This window comes from Brachyhypopomus gauderio, chromosome 6, assembly GCF_052324685.1.
Source record: "Brachyhypopomus gauderio isolate BG-103 chromosome 6, BGAUD_0.2, whole genome shotgun sequence".
NCBI lineage: Eukaryota > Metazoa > Chordata > Actinopteri > Gymnotiformes > Hypopomidae > Brachyhypopomus > Brachyhypopomus gauderio.
In genome coordinates this window covers 20,831,938-20,850,375 of record NC_135216.1, presented here as the reverse complement: position 1 = coordinate 20,850,375, position 18,438 = coordinate 20,831,938, and the positions used below count along the sequence as shown (strand labels likewise).

The following is an 18,438-nucleotide window of genomic DNA, read 5'->3' as shown; positions in this document are numbered from 1 at the left end:
CATTTTTGAGTTCCAGCGAAATGAACCAATCAGATGAGGCACCAAGCGGGCCCGGGCACGGATAGCGCTCACACTAGAAGCGAACCGTGCCCCGAGTCCACATGAATCGTGCCCTGGCCCACCTCTTCAAGCGGGCCCGAGCACGGTTAACTGATCCGGGCACGGTTGGAGCGCTCATACTAGCCAAACGAACCGTGCTTCGGCAGGGATCCGTGCCCGGGCCCGGATCACAGAGCCTAGTGTGAGTATGCCCTTAGAAAGAAACGGTTGGGCTCCTTTATCAGCGAGAAGACAGATACAATTTAAATTTTTTTGTGTTCAAAGTCATTATTGGTCAGCTCTCATCATACTGGACTGTATTTCCAGTCATAAAGAGGTGTCAGTAAGTTTATACTCAAGGGGATATAATCAATTTCGTAACATAGTTTAAACGAGTTACACAAACATTTTCAATTAGAGAGACTAATATACTTATCTGATTTTACGAGATCATTTAAATATAAATAAAGTTTTTTCCTGTTTTTCTTTATTCCTTCCTTTACCTTTTCCCTTTTTTGATGTTGATGTCTGCTCAATTGAGTGTGCGCTGACTTCTTCATTCTGAAATCACCTTAACAAGAGGACAGTGAAAAAAGTAACAAACCAGGATCAAGGTTTCAGAGGGCAGCATGAATAAAGGAGAAAAAGAGAGCAGAGGAAGGAATAAATGGATCATGTCTTACACTAACAGCAATCCAGCGATACGTACAAAGCGGACGTGCAAGGGGGAAGTGCAAGGGGGAGTGGTGTCTGGGAATGACTAGTGGGCTAAGCAGGGGAGAGATGGGCATGCTGATCTGGGCACAGTGATGAAAAGAAGCCCGGAACCTCTTGAGATAGTCATTTACAGTGTTTACATATATTGGGTATGTGGCTCATGCACTGCACTGGGAAAGCAGGAGGAACTGAAGGAGGGGGGCTGGGAGGGTAAACGTAGTTCCTGTAGTCAAACTGTAATTAAGGCTTTTTGAAGAGATGTGGGAGGCAAATGGCTGATGGTGAGACAGAACAAAAGGAAAGACTGAGGTGAGAGAGAGAAATAAAGAATAAATGAAAGAGAAATAATAATAATTAGCAAAGTAAAAATACTGTTATGTCAAACACATCTTACGTTTACTGGACATCTTGTAACTGGAACTGGTCAACAAACACACAGTTACTCAATTGTATTCTTATTTTTTAATGATAGAAATTATAATTGAGACATATATTTAATTACAAAATATACATTGTCTATACTATTGCCATGGATAATTAAGCATTTAATTTGTTATTGTTTCTTTAGCCTGGCAAACCTTAAAGGTCAAAGAAGTCAATAATAAAACAAAATAAAAATACAGAGAGAGAGAGAGAGAGAGAAATATATACAGAGAGAGAGAGAGACAAACAGACAAAGAGCTATAATGTAACAAAAAGAAGGTAGAGAATCACAGCAAGGAATGAGAGCCTGGCAAAGACAGGGGGCAGAAAGCCAATTTAGCTTTCACAAGTAATCATGCCGGTAAGCCTTTTTACTGTGGAAGGAGAAAGACATGCTTTTATTTCTCACCCGTTTCAACAGCATTTTGGTCTAGCTAATACATTTAAGACTGCGCACTGTTCTATAAACCCATGCTGCAAATGCTTTCGATCGAAACCAATTCCCTGACAGCCATTGGTAGGAAACGCTGAGGTGTGAATTTTGCAAACGCAAAAAAAAAAAAAAAAAAGCAAAAAAATATCTGATTTTAAAGGCAAAAAGTCTTTGTAAACATCTTCACCAGGCTATAAGATTTGGTGCATTACCAGCATGTGGATCAGCAGAAAGGATCACAAGTTGAAAAGCAAAGAATGAAAAGCCGAATAATGATGCAAGAAATATGGTCAATGAGTCCTGGGAATAATAGACGAAAGGAAGAAAGAAGGCTGAGTAAAATTTCAACAGAGAGGGAGTATGCTATTACACGAGAGACAGCCTCGCAGCCCTGGTAATTGCACCGTCTTGCTCTGCTGCCCATATAAGGTAATGTAATGTGTGAGTGAGATGGGCAACCTGTACTGAGTTGAAACCATTGCACACACTAACATACGCTCATGTACACACACATACATACAGCCATATAAACATATAAGTACAACTATGTAATTTTACACACTGTAAAAGACACTGTATAACATTAACAATCACAAAGCAGGGAAGCAAACACTAAGAAGTAGGTACCACAGAAGAAAGAAGATGCACTTGTACACAGACATATTTTTAGGCAAGACATCCCTCTCCCACACACACACACACACACACACCCCTTGTGCATTCAGTATGCTGCATGTGCTCAGATATGATCCGAAGCCTCGGACCAATGCAGCTTTAACCCACACCACTCACGTGCTCTGAGCTTCACACCTGTGGGCCTAGCAGCCAGGCATACGCCAAGCTGCATTGTCACCAGCCTACATGCCAGCCCAGCTAATGGCGCCTTATACCACACAGCATACATCGCTCCTGGCAGTCAGAAACACCATATACAAAAGGCATCTTCATGAGGGAGGGTGATATTCCCTCCCTCATATGGTGTTGGATCAGATTTGGTTGACTGCACTCTGTGATTCTCTCTGATCTGTGTACCTCAATACCTTTCTTCAAATATTTTGTGGAAACATGTTAACAATTGAGCAATCTTAAAATAACCTCTGACAAACATTGTCACATTCAGAAATCACTGAATTTTGGTATAATTTTAGTGACATGACTAAAATGTGAGGTTCTTGTTTGAAAAGCATTTCTGAGGAAATATTGGGGAGGATCATGCCTGGCATGTATATAGGGGAGAAGAGGGGATGTAGCAGTGTCTCATAGGGTCTGGATTTGCCCTCATTTAGTTTTATTCTAAAGTACACTTTTTTGTTTACAGTTTGCTTTAAAATACAAGTTATTCTGTCACATCAGAGCAGATTCCATCTACACACCTAATTTGCACCAGCGGCGAGTTTGTCTCAAGTAAAACTAAAAAAGAGCATTAGGTTACCAAAAAGCAACAAAAGCAAAAACAAACAACAACAACAAAAGGACAGAAAGAAACTCCTTACAAATAGTAAGCAACTATGTTGTGTACTGGAATAATGGTGCTTACAAAAGGCAATTTCAAAGGAAAAGTGAAAGGCAAGACCAAGTTAAACGATAGCCAGCATTTTGTGATATTTTAACCAAAAGTCCAAAGTTCACCAGGTGGTGAAACGAGTGAATCAGTAAACAGTTTAATGAGTGTTTACTCCTATCTTTAAGTGCTCACAACACTCTTGGTTTCTGTGCTATTTCTGTTGTTTTATTCACTATCAAATAAGAAGTGGAATCTGAAATAAATTACAAACATATAAGCACACTTTGATGTTTTAGTTGTAACGCATGAGACAGGACTAAAAGACATTCTGCCTCCTTTGTCCAGCAGGAAGAGTGCCAGACTTTGACATTTACCAGTCCAGAGAGAAAGTACATGACCCTACAATAAACCCAGAGCTGTAAAGTTCCACAGGCAGCTGGCTCTGACGGTCCTGACAGACTTGGAGTGCTGTGGAAAGTAGGCACACACAAAGAATTTAAGAGCCATGAGCTGCATAATATATATGCCTATATGTGTCATCTGGACATGTGAGTGAGTGTGGTGATAATTGTGGTGGTGGTAGAGATGGCTGGGAATAAATGTACCTCCACCTGACAGGAAGTATACAAGTGTCCATGAACCATTGCAGCATATATTCCAAATATTTTAATTGGTCTCCAACCCCTCCCCCAGCTACCCACATCTATAACTACACATGACAGAAACAAAAACACACAAACACCCAGAAAAACTGAACAGCTGTTTATGTAAATATGTTAGAAAATTCCCCATGGAGGTAATTTTCTTTACATTACAACTGGCATGCCATAGAAACTACCAGAAGCATTAGCCTCTCACACTTCCACAGAAAGCCTTGAAAGCAACACTGGGGTTCACTCTGGGGTTTAAGGCTTGAGCTTGAGACACGCCTGTCATTTCAATTCTTCAAACAAGCCAGAGGACCACAGAAAGAAATGCATGCTGGGTTTATTTATTTATTCACTCTGTCTCTAAACAACTTCTTTTGTTCTAAATCATTCTCCATTGGCCAAGTTGTCAGTGAAAAGAGAATTGAAATGTTAAATGAATGAGAAAAAAATGGTTTCCCCAATTGCACATTATCTTTTGCCCATCATTATTTGCAGCATTTCTATTGTTACACCTGAGGATTACAGGACTTAAGGAGAAAACCTTCAATAGTATTCCAGTATATGATGTGCTCAGCATAGTTAAACTATTTTACTATTATCATTCAATGAGTGACCGACAGCAGAAAGCCAACCTGCCTTCTCTTCAACCAAGTAAACATGTCTTTTATATAAATTAATTAGTGCAGCTTTGCACTAATGCACACACATATATGTTAGGACATCTTCTATGAAATTAAAACTTCATTTGTGATGGTGTGAGAGAACTCCAAGCAAGCAACAAGCTTATTCAAACTGAAGACAGCAACCAAAAGTGCTATAGCTTCTGCTCGGAGAAGTGAAGAATGATTCACCACAGCCTACACTGCCACCCAGGCCAGCATTAAACTTGTTAGTGCACTGCCAACAAACGCTCAATGTGGCCCTTTCTCAGAAGCTTTCAACAGCAATATTTTACACCACCACTACTGAGATGAAGATGTTTCTTCAACTTTATACCAGGTGGCCAGGTGTGAGAGAACCACAGAGAATAGGGTAAATAACACCACCACCAACAACGACCAAAAAAAAAAAAAAAAAAACTTGAGTTCACCAGAAATATGGAAAGGTAGGAAAGAGGATGATCTCCAAACCCACACAAAAATCCATCTCCTTGGCCTCCGTTTCATCCAAGAGCTCTGGTGGGTGGCTGGGCTTCATGGCTGAGGCTCCAAGAGACCTCTAGCCGGCACAAATGGGAGCTCTCCATACAATAGCCTGGCACAGCCCACTGTGTGACTTGCTGAATGCATGTGATGAGAAAGGGGTATAGATAGATGAAGGGGGCGGGGTGACACTGAAAGCAAGAGAGGGATAGGCAGTGAGAGCAAGAGACGAAGAGCTATCACATGAGTGGGGGGGGGTGCTGAGCAGACCTTTTAGCTAAAACGCATGCTCCAACTGTAATACACATCTACAAAGCCTGTACTACTTCAGCATCTGATGAGCAAGATTGCACCTGTCGCACTTGGTGCTGTATAATATCCACCGCTGGGAAGAGGTTTGACTTTCCAGTCATTTCCAATTAGATCAGACCCTGAAGAATTAAAAGCCGGTAGGTCTCAGTTCCATGGAATACTGGTATGTGTGAACATGAGGTATGGTATGTGTTTGCACAAGGTCAGAGAAAGACTTCAGTCTAAACACTTCTATAGAAAGCCGTCACTGAAACCTCGTCCTCAGATTCCAAAAAACAAAGGGACGGCAAAGGCAAGACTCGAGAGGTATGGAGGGTCTGAATGTACCAATGCCTAAAGCCACTGGAACAAAGGCTCAGGATGAAGGTCTGAATGATTCATAAAAGGAGAAAGAGGGGGCAGTGAGAGAAGAGAGAGAATGGGAAAGAGGAGGGGGGTCAGAATGGGGGACTCAAAAGTCTGCATTGTTTTGTTGGTATAAAGTAAGTGTAAGAGAAAGAGAACGACGGGGTGTAGGTGTGTTTCTTATTGTGGCGGTGGTGGTTTTATCTTTCACCTTACATTTTATGTCATGCAGAAACTGAGGGACATTATTCCCAAGTTACCTCTTGGCAAACAAACTAGTATCAGGGCAGGAAGGAAAAGGCCTATTGTTTTACAAGTAAAGTGCCATTGTGTTAAAGGCACCAGTGGAAATGGTGTTGGTGATGCAAGAAACAGAAATATGTTTGAGTAGCAGGATCCACATTACCAAGCAACAAAGGCTGGGTCTTTAAAGGCTTTTAAATAAACTAGTTTTATTTATAGGCTCAGTTTTTGGTACATTACCAAGTTAAAAAGAGTACAGTCAAATATGTATATTATTTGATAAGCAAGAACTTGATTTCTGCCTGAGACCCAAGGAATTGCAAATTCATTCACCTCTCTAGCCTTCAGAGAAATGAAAACAAGCATATACACGACCGCTACAGTGGAACGTTTCAAGCACCGCCGATGATTCATTCTTTTGAAACTCACTGCCTCCCCATTCCTCGTTTCACTATAAAGCATCAACAAAGCTTAATGAAATAATAATAATATATTATTATATAGACTAATATTTAATACAATTAAATAATATTTGTAAATATAGCCGCAAGCGGCAATTGCGGGTTCACACACGAAAAAGGCAAAAAAGCCCAAAAAATTGGCAAAATGATTCAGATCAGAAGTAAATCACATGCTGTGATTAGCTTTGTGTGTATGTGTGTTTGTGTGTTTTTTGATTTAAGCAGTACATATTGGCTTGATCCAAGGAATGCAACAGAAGTAGAATTTTGTTTCTAGGCCCTACAGTGTGAAAGATATTGGAAAATAAAAGTGAAAAGAAGCTGTTTGGGTTTGGCCAGTGTGTGCTCTACAGATAGTGTGTGATGACATCTGCATGTGTCAGAAAGGGAGACACAGAAACAGCACATCTGGCTAGGGCTGCATCTATGTGAACAATATAGGAAGGCCTGCATGTGTCCATACATGATTGGGACTGTATATTACCGACAGAGATTCAGGGAGCCAGAGACTATGCTTTGTTAATTCACTCCTTGCACGCCTAACATGACTGTCCGTGTATTCAAAGTATGAACGTAGTCTGCAAAGCCTGCCATAACATGACTAACATGACTGGCATGACTGACATAACTGATATGACTGGAATGACTTCACTGGCATGATGAACAAAAATAACATGACTGATATGACTGACAACTGGCATGACTGGAATGAGTGACATGACTAGCATGACTGTAATGACATGACTGATATAAGTGACATGACTGGCATGACATGACTGATATGACTGACACGACTTATGTCTGACATGACTGGACTGACATGACTGACATCTGCTTGTGTCAGAAAATGAGACACAGAAATAGCACATCTGGCTAGGGCTGCATCTATGTGAACAGTATAGGAAGGCCTGCATGTGTCTATACATAATTGGGCCTGTATATTACCGACAGAGAGAGATTGAGGGAGCCAGAGACTATGCTTTGTTAATTCACTCCTTGCACACCTTGCATGCCTAACATGACTGTCCGTGTATTCAAAGTATGAATGTGGACTAACATGACTGATTTGACTGACATAACTGGCATGACTGTAATGAATTGATTATTTGACTTATATGACTGACAGGACTGATATGACTGATATGACTGGACTGAAATGACTGGCATGGCATGCCTGATATGACTGATACGACTGACATTGCTGGCATGACTGACATATACTATACATATACTATAAATATGCATACAAACTATACATACATTTAGGTAGAAGTGTGTGTGTGTGTGTGTGTGTGTGTGTGTGTGTGTGTGTGTGTGTGTGTGTGTGTGTGTGTGTTTTAGTCAAAGAGTAATGGGTATACATGGCTAGGGCAGTGTGTATGTTAAACCTATAAGTAGGTGTGTGTGTGTGTGTGTGTGTGTGTGTGTGTGAGAGAGAGAGAGAGAGAGAGAGAGTGTGTTTTCAAAAACAGAGGCTAAACGTCAGTTTGTGTGTTTGTATCTGGGTTACTCATAGAGAAATGGGTAGGTATGGCAAGGGCAGTGTGAAAGCTACAGAGGCCTGTGTTTTTGTAAGTGCATGTGAAAGAGAGGGGGGGGAGGTAGAGCCCATGGGTTGTAAAGTGTTGGAAGCAAGGGGGAGTGTGAGGGGAGTGGAGGAGGGGGGGGCAGAGTGTGTGAGAAAGGCACGTGCGTGTGTGGCTTAGCAGCTGTGTATGCCTCCCTCCACTGCTTTGTATGGAAAATGAAAATATTCACTGTAGAGCTGTTTGTGGACGGATTTGGCTCAAAATTGGCACATCGCACCACAATGGTCATGTGAATGTGGATTTCAATTTCCATAACAATCAGACATACTATGGCGTAGTTATTGAACTGGGAATTTGATGTGTTATGATGGTAGCATTGTGATGCATATGAAAAATATTAATTTGTCAAAAACTTAGGATTTTTTCGCTAATCTTAGCATTTCAGAGTCTGCTGAGTATTACAAGGTGTGATTTAAGGTGATTGAGTTAAAATGCTAGGACTAGTATGAAAATGGCAAGTTATATATATTTGATAATAGTGAAAAAGTGGTACATTTTTGCAAAGCACATGTAATTACAAAGTTGCTAGGAATTCTGCATACAATCATATGAGTGCAAGCATTACTTGATAAGTGAAAATATGTAGGAGAAATTCTGGATTTTCTAGTATAGCGCCACCTAGTGGTGCAATTCCCTTCCAACATGGGTATGTCTTAGAGGGTGTGTACATGAACATACCATGTCAGTTTCATGTGTATGTACCTATGGTAAGTAGGTCAAATGGCCAATTAATTAAAATTAAAATTAATTGGCTTATGGCGGCCATGTTTTTTGAGTGATGAGGTCATCATTGTGTGTCTTGATACCACTTGACCCCATGATGATGCCTGTAAAGTTTTGGCTTGATGTGACTAATGGTTTCTGAGAAACAGTTTTTCCCATGTTATAGCGCCCCCTATTGGACAATCGTGGCCTGCTTTGACCTGTGACCTCCGAGTCATGTGTCCTAACAACTGATAAATTTTCATGAAGATTGGTCAAAGCATTGTTGAGATATAGCTGCTGAAGTAAATTTGGCCACGCCTCAGAGCTATTGATTGACATGTGACAGCCAGGCTGTATGGAAATGTCACAATGTTGGCGATAGGTTTTGATAATGAGATTCTTCTGAGTAGTTTGATACCAAGATTGTGGTGATCAGATGAAAAACCAAGGAGTAGTAGGCAAAAGTAGGTTTTGCATATTATGCAAATTAGCAAAAAATCTAAGTAGGCGGAGCTTCATAGTTGTATATGAAATGTCCTATTGAATTGAGCCAAGGAATGCATAGGAAGTGGAATTTTGTTTCTATGACTTATGGTATGGGAGATATGGGCCAAAATGTCACATAGTGTGCTATAGCGCCACCATCAGGCCGATGTGGGTCCCTATAAGTGAGTGTGGTCCTTTTGACCTAGAGAACAAGTTTGGCAAGTTTGGTGTGTCTAGGCCTTACGGTTTAGGCTGCAGTATCATTTATAGACAGCAAAATGGGCAAAAGAATAATAATAAATATAGCCGCAAGCGGCAATGAGCGGGCTCCTCGCAAGTGGCATAGGTACCGACTTGCATGCCTGCGGCGAAGGCATAGTAGATATGGCTAGGCCAGTGTGTATGTGAAACCTATTGGTAGGCCAGTGCATGTGTGTGCATGTGTAATAGAGAGAGAGAGGGGTTTGGTGTGATAATGTTTGTTTTCATCAGTTAGAGCTGTGTATGTGTGTGAGTGATTGCATATAATGGGCAGTCTTAGTTGTCACAGTGAACTCACATGTCTGACATGACAGTGTATGTGCTCAATTTGTGATGCATACACATAAGTAGGTGTATGTGTGTGTGTGTGTGTGTGTGAATTAGGTGTTTATATGTGTTACTCTAATGTATGAGTAGGCATGGCTAAGGCAGTGTGTATGTGAAGCTTATAGGGAGGCCTGTTTTTTCTGTGAGTGCATGTGAAATAGAGAGAGGGAGGGGGAGACAGAGACCATGGGTTGTTAAGTGTTAGAAGGTTGGGGGAGTGTGGGGGGGAGTGGATGAGAGGGGCACTCTGCGTGTGTGAGAAGTGAGTGCATGTGAAATAGAGAGAGGGAGGGGGAGACAGAGACATGGGTTGTTAAGTGTTAGAAGGTTGGGGGAGTGTGGGGGGAGTGGATGAGAGGGGCACTCTGCGTCTGCGAGAATGAGAGCGTGCGTGCCTGCAAAAGGCTCTCTACCGCTCCTTGCACTGCTGAGTATGGAAATTGAAAATATTCACTGTAGAGTCATTTGTGGACGGATTTAGCTCAAACTTGGCACATATCACCTCAATGGTCATGTGAATGTGCATGTCAATTTTCATAAACATAGGACATACTATAGCGGAGTTATTAAAATATGAATTTGATGTGTTATGATGGTACCATTGTGATGCATATGAAAAATATAAATTTGTGGAAATCTTAGGATTTTTTGCACAACATTTGCATTGCATAGTCTGCAGAGTATATCAAGGTGTGATTTGAGGTGATGGAGTGAAAATCCTAGGCGTAGTATGGAAAGTGGAAATTATACATATTTGATAATATATGAAAATCCGTACATTTTTGTAAAGCACTTGCAATTACAAAGTTGTTAAGGATTCTACGTAGAATCATATGAGTCCAAGTTTGTTGTTTTATGTCATACTATGTGGGCGTAATTCAGGAGTTTCTAGTATAGCGCCACCTAGTGGTGCAATTGCCATCATACCCCAGTATGTCTTAGAGGGTGTGCACCTGAACATGCCATGTGAGTTTCAGCTCAATTGACATATGTAAAGCTTGTAAAGCTTGTGAAATTGTATACTGACAGCTAATTGGTCGATGGTGGCGGCCATATTGGACATATGATGGTGCAGACCTAGGACCTGTCTCAGAGGTGCATGTAGATGATGCATACCAAGTTTCGTGTTATTTGGCCAATCGGTGTGTGCAGGAGAGTTTTTTGGCAGTTATAGCGCCCCCTAGGTGTGAATGTGTGCCAAAATGTATGGGCAGGTGTAGACGCCCAACAGGTACATGTATATGAAATTTGGTGTGAATATGTAAAAGTATGCATGAGATACAGCAGAAAATGTGCATTTTTGGCGGTGAAATTTTTGCCCCTTGACTTGTGTGGCATGTGGCCACGCCCATGTGCAGAAATGTGCATTTTTTGTTAAAGATTATTAAAGTTCAGACTCTTCTGAACGTTTTGATACCACATATGTGCATGTATGTGAAAAATCCAGGGACTAGTTAGCTCTCAAAAATGTGTGCGATTTTGCATATTATGCAAATTAGCTCGAAAACGAAGTAGGCGGAGCTTATGGGTTCTTGAGGCTTTTTGGTAGGTTTGGAGACAAGGAACATGTATATGAAAGAATTTTAAATTTAGGACATACGTGGTACTGGCAATTTACTTGAATGCGTTTGCGTGCGCTGTAGCGCCACCTATGGGCGGATTTGGCTGGCGTCTTGCGCCTGAGTAGCGGGAGGGACTACTACCTATTGACCAAGTTTCAAGTCTGTAGGCCTTACGGTTTGGGCTGTGCGATCCGTTTTAAGGCAGAAAAAGAATAATAATAATAATAATAATAAGGAGAAAAATCCTAACAATTACAATAGGCCTCCAGCACCTTTGGTGCTCGGAGCCCTAATAAGAAAAACGCTAACAATTACAATAGGGTTCCCACACTATGTGTGTGTGAACCCTAATTAAGTGTTGCATTTCTTGTGTCCCTCTAGCATCTGAGAAGCTGTGTGTCTGTTTTCCCCTTATCTGTGCAGACCAGCTATGAGCATAAACGAGCATATGACATCCTCCAATCCTCCAAATCGGATTTATGTTAAAACCGTGGCAGAGTATCAAAACTATAACTTCCAGAACAGCTACAGGACAACACTAAATACAGACCAAAGGAACTTCACGTTCAATCTTCAAGTATCTCTTTCTTTATATATTATAATATATTATAGAGCGCGCTTGGGTTGCTCAGTAGGTTTTAATTTAATGCCGTGCTCAGTCTCGATAACACAGTGGGATGTACTATAACAACACTATGAAAACCGGGTGGTACCCTGTTGCGTGTATGCTATACGGCGCCACCCAACAACTGACAAATTAATTATAACGACGGACCCTTATAGGCAACAAGATGCTACAAAAATGCTGGTGAAAGGACCACTTTTGTCGTAAGGATTAGAGTAAGTGTTAAGAAAGAATCCCACCTGCTGCCTTTACTCAAAGAAAAATAAACACCCTGGGAGGCCACACCTTGCGTTAACATGGCGTACCGAAACTAAGTATTATGAAAGATCAGGAGCCGTTTGTGAACCCCCCAAAAATTCATGTAACAGTTCCGTGCACGTATAGTCTGCAACATGCATGCAAGTTGCGATCCGATCCACATGGGTCGGTCGACTTTACGGGCTGCGTGAACTGCTGATGGCCAGTGGTAATTAAAATCGTAAGAGAAACATTGCCTTTGGAGGAGAAAGCAAAATGCCCAATGTTATCAGTGGCCAATGCATAAAAATATTTAAATGTTACATTACCTTGGCAGAAAAGAAGAAATACAACAAAAATCGGCCAACTGTTCCTCATTTTAAAAGTCGGAGCTGCTGGAGGTGTTTCACAATCTTCTAATGTACACTCCTCAACGCCAAAACTCTCTTATTATAAATTATCCTCACGCGACGTTCACCGATGAACAGTTGTTAACCAAGCAAATCCAAGACAGTGAATAAATTTTGCCCCGCGAACCGGTGTGGTTTGTTTTCTCGTCCTGATCTACAGTCCGCGATAAAGATAAAACACCTAAAACAGCTAAAGCCCTCCCCCGTCCAGAGGGTCCGGTATGCTAGTACGTAGGCTTATGTCCTTTGTATGTTCGTGAGCATAAAATACGTCAAAGGCATCTGAAGGCAAGATGATACACTATTGCGTATGACTGAGACTTCTTCCACTTAATCATTGCTGCAGCAAGTGTGGCGTGGAGCTTGAATGTGATGTCATGCAGCGTCACAAATTCGAAAGGATGGTATGGTAAGATTGAACGACTTCAAGTGGTTGGAGATCCTGTCAGACTGGTTTCAATGGTATTTCCGTTAGCAAAGTAGGGCATTAGTCCAAAACACAAAGCTATTCGAAAATGAAACTAGCGCTGCAAATTCCCATTCTTAATTTTTGTGACAAACCGAAAATCATAAGAAGGTGCAAACTATTCATATTTACTTGTAAAAACGTTTTGCCTAGACCTCGCATCGTATGGTCATACATCGAATTGTGTACAATGTGAGGTTACAGGGACTTTTAAGTGCACATTACTGACTTTGCCTAAATTAACCTACGCAATGCTAATCAGCTTATTATTTGATCAAAATAACGCAGCTAATTAAACAATAATACGGGGACGTGAAATTATGAATTCGTTGTTACCCATCGACAGCTTGCTCACGCCATATGCATACTAATCATTTACCTCGCTATGCCATCTGTTGTCAGTTTGATGCTATTGCACACATTTAATAATGGGCGTTCGTTTTTGCTTCTGAAAAAACTAGATTGCAGCCAGAACGAAGGTGATTTGTTAACAGTCATCGGGTGGCACTTCACTTTATTGCATTTCCTAAGCAGATCCTTTGAATTCCCTTTGTATCAGCCAGTCAGCAGACTCAACTCATCAGACGACCTTGATAAAACAAGTAACGTTTGATGGATACAATTTTGTTTCAACTTCCTAGGAGTTTTTCACTACTGCCTGCACAGTTGGAGTTCTTTTGAAATTAATCTTTTCACTAGGTTCTTCCAAAGGCCAAATTGTGTAGTCCACATTTGTGGGAGAGCACCTAGAGTAAGTTTTTAAGTGCAAGAGAACGACTAGAAGAGCAAGCAGTCCGCGGAACTGAAGCAGTTGCACTCATAATTGAAGTCTAAATCATTTACAACAAAATCAAACGTTTACACTGTTTGGAAGAGACACTATTAGACACTATTAGAATTAATAATGTTTGTTCAAATCACATATTAGGATAAAATGGTGGCTAACAATCAGAAGAACACATAATTCTGCACCTTCCTATGGATCACCACCTTATTGTGGTTGAGGGGTTTGCATGCCTACAAAATTCTAGGATATAGGTTGTTGGGTGGCAAAGCCTCTGGTGAGCAAGCCAAAGGCAACAGTGGCAAGGAAAACCCCCTACAGCATGAGGAAGAAACTTTGAGAGGAACCAAGACTCAAAGAGGGGACTCATTCTCTTCTGTTCAGCAATGACCAGCGCAATAACAATGTAACATTTAAGAATCAACCAGTGAAATAAGTTTTAGAAATCAAATAATATCCATCATTGTGTTCTATAAGTCTTTGTTGTGGTTTACAGGTTGTAGGTATGTCCAAATTCTATCCGTCAAGCAAATACCTGATCTGAGCAATGGTGGTGCGAAGGAGGGAGTCACAGTAGTGGGGGCATCAGAAAGTGCTCAGAGGCACCATACTGTAGGAGCTGAGACAGCTTGAGATTCAGTAACAGCAGGACATCTGGAGTATACAATCACCTCAACAGAAAAAGAGAAAAGATGATTATGCACTAGTCATTAGACTAAGTACACAGACATATAAATTAGACTATATTGTGCAAGGATGGACTCTGGCAGGTCTAGCTATGGCAGCACAGCTGTAAGGGTGGAGCCAGAAGGTAGCACAGCCAGGAAGGCTCCCTGGGGCATCAGCACTCCGCCACTCTCCATCAACAAACTTGAGTGACAAAAAAGAGGTGAAGTGATAGCATTATAATATCCCAGTTATCACTACCTTTAGAGGACATTTTAGAATGACCAATTATTTGTTGGTAAAAAGACCTTTTAGGCCATTAGGCCAGTGATTGCTGTTCTGAGTGTGTGGAGAGTCCACATGCTTTAAGAAACTTGCAGGAGTTGACTTAGTCTCCACTTCATGCTCCACTCATCCACCTTGACACCTGATGGAGTGTAGTAATGTCTTGTGAGTTATGGAGATGTTATACCTGATGGGTTGTAGTCATGTCTTGTGAGTTATGGAGATGTTGTAATGTACTTTATCCTCTATATCATATATAGTGGAATCTGGTATATACATTTCAGTGCTGTTGCCTGGCTGTCATGTTTAAAGTATGATTTGTTGGATAGTTTCATTAGTTTGTATTTTTATTTAGTTGATTTCAGTTTTAATAGTGCATAATTTTGTTTTAACTTTCTGTAGATTAGTTTTACTTTTTAAGGTATGTGACAAGGTTAGAAAAAAGCATGATATAAACATTTATAAAAAATAATTTAAAAATATAGCCGCAAGCGGCGATTGGAGGTTTCACACACCAATAGGCATTTTGGCCTCTATAGGCAAAAGAAAGCCCAAAAGGTCGTTTAGACCTAAAAGTGAAAAGATGCTGTTTGGGGTTGGCCAGTGTGTGCTCTACAGATAGTGTGTGATGACATCTACGTGTGTCAGAAAGGGAGACACAGAAATAACACATCTGGCTAGGGCTGCATCTATGTGAACAATATAGGAAGGCCTGCATGTGTCTATACATGATTGGGACTGTATATTACAGAGAGAGATTGAGGGAGCCAGAGACTATGCTTTGTTAATTCACTCCTTGCACACTTAGTACGCCTAACATGACTGCCCGTGTATTCAAAGTATGAATGTAGTCTGCAAATCCTGCCATAACATGACTGACATGACTGGCATGACTGACATAACTGATATGACTGAAATGACATCACTGGCATGACGAACAAAAGTAACATGACTGATATGACTGACATAACTGGCATGACTGTAATGAGTGACATGACTGTAATGACATGACTGATATGACTGACATGACTTACAGGGTTGCCAACTTTTGCCAACGTTCGTTGGAGTGAGATTTTAACCTGGAGGAGGTGGCGAGTGTAAGTTGAGCGGGGTGGGGGGGGTGGCTAACTTAAAATGGACGCAAATTAAGTATTATATCGCGATCTATCGATCGCCGGTGGTTGGCGCCAGAGCGAACTAGTAACTCATTGAATCATATATGTGGATCAGAGGTAAATAAACTTGATTTTTTTTTTCGGCGTGGGATATCGGAAGTGTGGCGTGAGAGCGTGTGAAGACGGTCAAATGCGTGTGTCTCACGCTCAATGCGTGAGAGTTGGCAACCCTGGACTTATGTCTGACATGACTGGACAGACATAACTGATATGACTGGACTGAAATGATTGGCATGACTGGACTGACATGACTGGCATGTCTGATATGACTGATACGAATGATATTACTGGCATGACTGACATTTACTATACATATACTATAGATATGCATACAAACTATACGTTATATTTAGGTAGAAGTGTGTGGTAGTGTATGTACTCAAACTATGACAACATATACTAATACATATATATATATATATATACATAAGCATACATAGAAACTATACATACATATAGGTATAAAGGTGTGTGTGTCTGTGTGTTTGTGTGTGTCTCACAAAAAAGAAGCCAAATATCAGTTTGTATGAGCATGTGTTAGTCACTGAATAATGGCTAGGGAAGTGTCATTGTGAATGCTATATAAGGCCTGCTTGCGCCTGTATGTGTGTGTGCCTGTTTAATAGACACAGAGAGATCTAGGTAGCCAGAGCAATGTTTACTTAGGGCACAGAGATGGGAGGGGGAATGTGGGTGAGAGTGTGAGAGAGACTGAGTGCGTGTGAGTTTCTGCCTGCGTGCGTGTGAGAGGGAGAAGGTGACAGAGGCACTTTAACATGTATTTTATGCATTGCATATAATATTGCATTGTAGAGCCATACAATAACCGATTTGGCTCAAACTTGGCAAATTTGTTCAGGATGCCAATGTGAATGGGCTTGTGCATTTTGGTAAGAATTGGATAAAATATGAAAGAGCTTCAACAATATGAATATTATATGTATTGATGCTGTCCATTAAAAAATATTTAGCAGATATAAGTGGCCTAAGATTCAAAATCTTTGGATAGTTTTTTTATTTCACACTCTGTAGAGTATTATAAGACTTTGCTTGACATGATAGTATGAAAATCCTAGGAGGAGTATGAAAAGTGATGATTTCAAACTATTATTAACTATAAATGAACTGTGCATTTTTTAATAGTACATGTAATGGGAAAGTTGTTCGCACTAGTGCAAGGAATCAAAAGAGTCCAATTGCATGTTCCCAAGTGGAATTATGTAGGGGATATACTTGCTTTTTTTGCAATAGCGCCCCCCAGTGGCCAACCGACACCTGGCTGGAGTATGTCATAGGGGGTGTGCACTTGCCCACACCCAAGAGGTTTCGTGCTGCCGATCACTGATTGGCCGATTACATCAGCCATTTTGGAAGTATGGCATGTCTACTTTAGGACCTGGGCATTACGGTATAGGCTGCACAATATGTTTTAGGTCAAAACATGGGTAAAAGAATAATAAGAAGAAGAAAGAAAAATCCTAACAAACATTACAATAGGGTTCCCACACTACGTGTGTGAACCCTAAAGAAGAAGAATAATAACAAAAAATATAGCCGCAAGCGGCGATTGGCGGGTTCACACACAAATAGGCATATTTTGGCCTCAATAGGCAAAAGGAAGCCCAAAAGGTCCTTTAGACCTAAAAGTGAAAAGAAGCTGTTTGGGTTTGGCCAGTGTGTGCTCTACAGATAGTGTGTGATGACATCTGCGTGTGTCAGAAAGGGAGACACAGAAATAGCACATCTGGCTAGGGCTGCATCTATGTGAACAATATAGGAAGGCCTGCATGTGTCTATACATGATTGGGCCTGTATATTACAGACAGAGAGAGATTGAGGGTGCCAGAGACTATGCTTTGTTAATTCACTCCTTGCACACCTTGCACGCCTAACATGATTGCCCGTGTATTCAAAGTATGAATGTAGTCTGCAAAGCCTGCCATAACATGACTGATATGACTGGCATGACTGACATAACTGATATGACTGAAATGACATCACTGGCATGATGAACAAAAGTAACATGACTGATATGACTGACATAACTGGAATGAGTGACATGACTGGCATGACTGTAATGACATGACTGATATGACTGACATGACTTATGTCTGACATGACTGGACTGACATGACTGATATGACTGGACTGACATGACTGACATGACTGGACTGACATGACTGTTATGACTGGACAGATATGCATACAAACTATACATACATTTAGGTAGAAGTGTGTGTGTGTGTGTGTGGTAGTGTATGTACTCAAACTATGACAACATATACTAATACATACATACATAAGTATACATAGAAACTATACATACATGTAGGTATAAAGGTGTGTGTGTCTGTGTGTTTGTGTGAGAGAGAGACAAAAAAGAAGCCAAATATCAGTTTGTATGAGCATGTGTTAGTCACTAAGATATGGGTGGGTATGGCTAGGGAAGTGTCATTGTGAATGCTATAGGAAGGCCTGCTTGCGCCTGTATGTGTGTGTGCCTGGTTAATAGACACAGAGAGATCTAGGTAGCCAGAGCAATGTTTACTTAGGGCACAGAGATGGGAGGGGGAATGTGGGTGAGAGTGTGA

The 18,438-nt window shown here is 40.9% G+C and overlaps 1 protein-coding gene across 2 annotated transcripts in view; it reads right to left on the bottom strand.

Moving 5' to 3' along the window:
- pvrl2l (PVR cell adhesion molecule related 2 like) overlaps positions 1–12,890 on the bottom strand; it is a 162,752-nt gene extending 149,862 nt beyond the window's left edge. The window contains exon 1 of one of the 2 annotated variants that reach the window (XM_077009579.1): positions 12,391–12,890. In XM_077009579.1, the coding sequence (XP_076865694.1) occupies positions 12,391–12,439 (49 nt within the window). In that variant the 5' untranslated portion in view covers positions 12,440–12,890. The remainder of the gene's footprint in view (positions 1–12,390) is intronic. The other variant, XM_077009580.1, reaches the window with a different exon arrangement.
- Positions 12,891–18,438: the final 5,548 nt, after the last annotated feature.